At 43.0% G+C, this 5,325-nt stretch overlaps 1 protein-coding gene across 1 annotated transcript; it reads right to left on the bottom strand.

Moving 5' to 3' along the window:
* Nucleotides 1–2,775: 2,775 nt before the first annotated feature.
* On the bottom strand, nucleotides 2,776–5,101 carry DKK1 (dickkopf WNT signaling pathway inhibitor 1; the record flags this gene model as incomplete). The annotated part of the gene is made up of 4 exons (XM_082853866.1): nucleotides 2,776–3,029; nucleotides 3,150–3,293; nucleotides 4,460–4,622; nucleotides 4,856–5,101. 4 exons carry the CDS (start codon nucleotides 5,099–5,101, stop codon nucleotides 2,776–2,778), a joined length of 807 nt encoding a protein of 268 aa, XP_082709992.1.
* Between the last annotated feature and the right edge of the window lie 224 nt (nucleotides 5,102–5,325).

Raw genomic sequence — 5,325 nt, 5'->3', positions numbered from 1 at the left:
ATTTTTGTTTTTTGAGGAACCTCCATACTGTTCTCCATAGTGGCTGTATCAATTTACATTCCCACCAACAAGTGCAAGAGGGTTCCCTTTTCTCCACACCCTCTCCAGGCTTTATTGTTCGTAGATTTTTTGATGATGGCCATTCTGACTGGTGTGAGGTGATATCTCATTGTAGTTTTGATTTGCATTTCTCTAATGATTAGTGATGTTGAGCATCCTTTCATGTGTTTGTTGGCCATCTGTATGTCTTCTTTGGAGAAATGTCTGTTCAGGTCTTCTGCCCATTTTTGGATCGGGTTGTTTGCTTTTTGATATTGAGCTGCTTGTATATTTTGGAGATTAATTCTAACAAGTCTACCTTTAACTGAATGCCACAGATTACTATTTACTGTAAAATTGATAGGATAAACCTCTTCCCTCTTCCTCCTTTGACACAATTTAGCAAGAGTTTAATCATCACTAGATCAGTGATAAACAGACATCTTGTCATTTTGCCCATGCCACCCCTTATGAGTAGCTACAGCAAGCATGCTTTTTAAATTTGGACTTTCCTACAAAAATGAGTCATTATCTTATCCTCCAACTATATCAGCACATGAACACACACAGAATCTATACTGATGGCACAATATTTGTTATAACAAAAACACTGGCAACAATTGAAATGTCTCTCGATAATGACTCTTTAAATTACAGTGTAGCCATTCCAACATACTACACTCTTTAAGGCAACCATTAAAAGAAATGAGATACCTCTCTATGTATTACACAGAATAATCTGCAAGGATGTAAAATAAAAAGTGCAAGGTACAGGGCAGTGTATAGAGTATGCTACCATTTGATAAAATGCTTTGTGAATGCATTCCCAAGTTCATGTATTTTCCATTCAAATAAATTGTTTAAAAGTGAAATAATATTCAAGTGTCAGCAGCCACTATCTAAAATGTTTGAGGTTCTTTCAATGATCCTCTTTTGATTTTTGTATTGTACCTGACTTCCATCTTCCAGCCTCCATTACTAGCTAATAAAGTAACTACAGGGTTTTTTTATATTCTTTTTTCACCTTTATAAATGTGCAGAATTTCTTTTTGATATCCCTTTCTAAGTCTTCAGCTGGATAGGAAGAAGAGGCATCTCTTCTTGGTTGGTTTGTCATTCTCCCATCCGCGTCGTGCAATGGGTTGCAAGGAGGACTACAACCAGGGCTGATGTGCTAACATGTGCAGAGATGGAGCATCTCTGGTCACGGCCAGTTCCGGCATAAATGAAGGAATCCCATAGCCAAGGCCCTTTAAATGATTCCTCCTCTCCCCTCTTGAAACAGAGGCCCTTCTTTCTTCTTTTCGAAAAAAGGGTTTCCTGTTTCCTCTCCTCTGTTGTGCTTTATTGGAGATGGCAGGCCTTAGAACTGGCCTTCCTGGCACATCAGCAAACTAGCACATGTAGAAAAAGACAGTTTCTCCAGGGTGAGGAAGCTGAAACTCCCAAACAAAAGGAATGTAACAGCAGACATCCTGCCAGTTCCCTTCTCAGGGAAGAACCAACCAACCCTTGTGTCCTGTTGGCAAAACTCCTTGAAATTGAACCACTTCCGGGAATACAAAAACAACAAACATTGTAGGACATCTGTGTTATTTAAGGAAACTTTTTAGACAATTTATCAGTCACTGTCCTCTGGAGTCCCTTAAACCCAGCATTTTGTGGTTTTGATGGAGATGTTTGAATATTACAGAGTAAGTGTAAACTGGGACAGTTGCTCTCTCCTTCCCCAGTATCAGATTTGTCAGTATCAGAGTTGGCAAATGAAAACACAAAGCCAGTTTAGACTTCATTTCTATGAGTTTTCTTTTAAACAATATACCCCTGTCCTCTTCCAATGAACAGATTTCTGGTTGAGCAAAAACTGAAATGTTCAGTTCATCTAGCAAGAGAAGCAAAGAACAAAATGAGAGAGGATTTGTGATTCTTAGGTAATAATTATTTAAAAATCAAAGTAATTGGAACCAAGTCTTCCTGGCATGAAGTAGTATTTAAGATACTTCAAGTTGACTAATTTGGTACAAAATCTGCATGTATTTGTCAACTGTATTTACACACACACAAACACACACCACACACATAACAGCCCTCTAAGATCACACTGCCAAAATTTATTTATACTTGTAATATTTCATGGTATTAAAAGTTAAATTTTATTTCAAGGACTATCACAGCCTAGAGATAAATATAATCTAAGCACTGAGAGAGTACATTTTGGAAAATAAGCTACTATTTTCATGATAAATCTTACATACCTATCACTTGTCATTCCAAAAGCTCCTTACATTCTAGATTCCAGAACTAAAAGGGGAAAGGGTTTTGCATTTAAGAAGTATAAGCTGAAAGTATTTATTTCAATTCAATATGGAATAGGCTGAAAGTATTTATTTCAATATAGAGTATCAGAATCAAGATAACAATGTATACAAACATTTACATAACAAGAGGAACAATAGACAATGCAGCACATTTAGAAAAATAATTAAAAGTTTTGTTGCATTTACAGGTAAGTGCCACACTGAAAATTTACAACACAGTAATTTACTGCAATCAATGACAGGGGAGTTCCACAAAGAAACAAAGCTCTTACACTCCAGATTTTCGGAAGGTATTATTGGAATGCTTAACTGTAACCACAGAATTTGTACATCCTTAAGGATTGAGCTCACAAAAGTCACAAACAGTTTTCATAGCATATATTATGTAAATGGAGTCCACTGCGTTCAGACAGCTGGCTTAGTGTCTCTGACAGGTGTGAAGCCTAGAAGAATTACTGGCTTGATGGTGATCTTTCTGTATCCGGCAAGACAGACCTTCTCCACAGTAACAACGCTGGAATATCTCCAGCCCGTGAGAGCCTTTTCTCCTGTGCTTGGTGCACACTTGACCTTCTTTGAGAACAGGTTTACAGATCTTGGACCAGAAATGTCTAGCACAACACAACCCTGTAGCACAGTCTGATGATCGAAGACAGACAGAACCTTCTTGTCCTAGGAAGACAATAGGAAAAGTACATGGTCACTGCCAAGCCTGTGTTATTCCATTAAGGTGATCTGAAAGACACTAATGTGCTAACAAGAAAGGATGAGTCTTTAGATACTTTAACCTACCTTTGGTGTGATACATTTTTGAAGACAGTGTAGTTCTTCTGGAGTACCCATCCAAGGTGCTGTGATCATTACCAAAGCTTTCAATAATGGTTTCCTCAATTTCTCCTCGATTGAAATGATTGTGATCAGAAGGCATACATATTCCTGAGGAAACAGGAGATAGTGATTAACTCCTGAGCTGTAATTTGTTACTGCTAATAGCTGTGACAGTGGCAGTCTTGTTATGCCTGCACCAATTTGAGATACCTCACTGTAGTGAGGTTAATTTAAACACGAGCCAAACTTCCTTCCAAGTGTTAAAGCAAAACTCCCCAGATGGACAGAAGCATCAGTCTGTACACTGTGCATTCACATGTAACATCCCCAATCTAGCCACTTAAAATACTTTCCCACCAACTGCGGTAGTGGCAGTGAAATTTCTGCCCATTTTAATATCACCCTTGGGGTAAGAAAAATAAAATCAGTCACTTAAAAAATTGTTTTTAAAAATAACTTCTCTGCCCTTGGTGCTATATAGGTACTGCCAGACTAAGTTAAGCAAATGCAATGCCTGCTGCCTGGAAGATTACACTCTTTACCACCAGTTACTTTACTGTATAATTTCTATATTACAGAGATTTAGTTAGTTCACCCGGAGTATTACTGGGTCCTAAGGAGGATCACCACCCTTAAGTTTATTTCTGGAGACTTCTTTGGCTGAGTCTACCTCTTTGAGACATTAAACTTTTGTGGATCTGTGGTTGGGGGGAGGAGTACTTATTTTAGGGTAGCAGGAGGTAGAGGCAGAGAAGGATGGAGAAGCCTGGATGTGAGGGCATCAAGATCTTTAAGAACGGCCAGCACAGATAAATCACTCTGTCTTCTGATTGACAACAGTTTGAACAGGGATCTTGAGGGAGAGGCTAGTCTGGTAGAGCTGTGAGAGGCACCATAAGAAAAATGGAAAAGGCAACTAAGCGCCCAGTCTGGTTTCCTTGGTCTCTGTATAATTCCACCTCCCTCCCCATCTTCTTTCTCAAATGGTATCAAGGCTCTCTCTAGACAAATTTTTATGGAAGGGCCCACTCTGAGGTAAGACGTCGTGTTAAGTAATCGAGGGGGCACAAAGGGAGATAAGGAGCTCCAATATCTCTGTACTTCTCTTTGCTCCCTGGTTAAACACTAACCTGAACGTTTCAGGGGAACGTCGCACGCTGAACTCCCATTTGCAGGTGATGCCACAGCGTTCTGAAAGCTGAGAGCATTGTCTCCCAACTGTAGGCGCACAAGCGCGGGATGGTTTGAGTCCGAAAGGAAGATACCCGACTCACCATTTTTGCAGTAATTCCCAGGGCAGCACATAGCGTGACTCATGCAGCGTTTTCGGCGCTTCCTGCAGGAGAGGCAGATTTGCGCGCCTGCACCCGCTCCGCGGGTGGAACTCGCGCAGTACTCATCGGTGCTGCACTCCTCGTCCTCGGCGCACGGGTACGGCTGCGGGAAGGGGGCCAGGAGAGGGTGAGGCACCTGGGCAGCCAGGTACCACACTCCTGGACTCATCATAGTCCCTTTCTGTCCACCTCTCCAAGAGCTGCTGCTGCCCACTGCTCCCAAAGGCAGAGTTTCCAAATGCGCCTTGAACTGCACACAGCACGTTCTACGCCCTCCTCCCCCAATAAGACCTCTTCAGGGTCACAGCGTCCCCAGGTCCCCAAGACCCTTCTCACCTGGTAGTTGTCAATGGTCTGGTACTTGTTGCCGCCCTCGAACAGAATTCCCGGAGCAGCGCTGACTGCGAAGCCTGGGTGCCCGGCAGCGTCGCCCAGCGGTGGGGGCAGGTTCTTGATGGCGTTGGAATTGAGAAGAACCGAGTTCAAGGTGGCGCTGACTCTGAACAGAGGGTGACCGCAAAGAGCCGCAGCTACTAGGGTAACCAACACCCGGGCAGCACCCGCTGTGCCCAGAGCCGTCATCTCAGAAGGACTCAAGGGAGACAAAGAGAAAGGAGGAATGTCGCTTTGCAAGCCTGGATCCCACGAAGCTGTGCTGGCGCAGCTGCAGAGCCAGGGTTCCGAGAGCCTCCACCGGTCCCAGAGTCCTGACTGCGGGGCTCTGCTCCGCCACCGCCACCGCGGCTGCCTTTATACTGTGGGCTGTGAGCATTCCGGCCCCTCGGGGGGGGGGGGGGGGAGACAAC

This window comes from Leucopleurus acutus (assembly GCF_964270905.1).
Source record: "Leucopleurus acutus genome assembly, chromosome: 14".
Taxonomy (NCBI): domain Eukaryota; kingdom Metazoa; phylum Chordata; class Mammalia; order Artiodactyla; family Delphinidae; genus Leucopleurus; species Leucopleurus acutus.
This window is presented reverse-complemented; position numbering and strand designations above follow the sequence as displayed.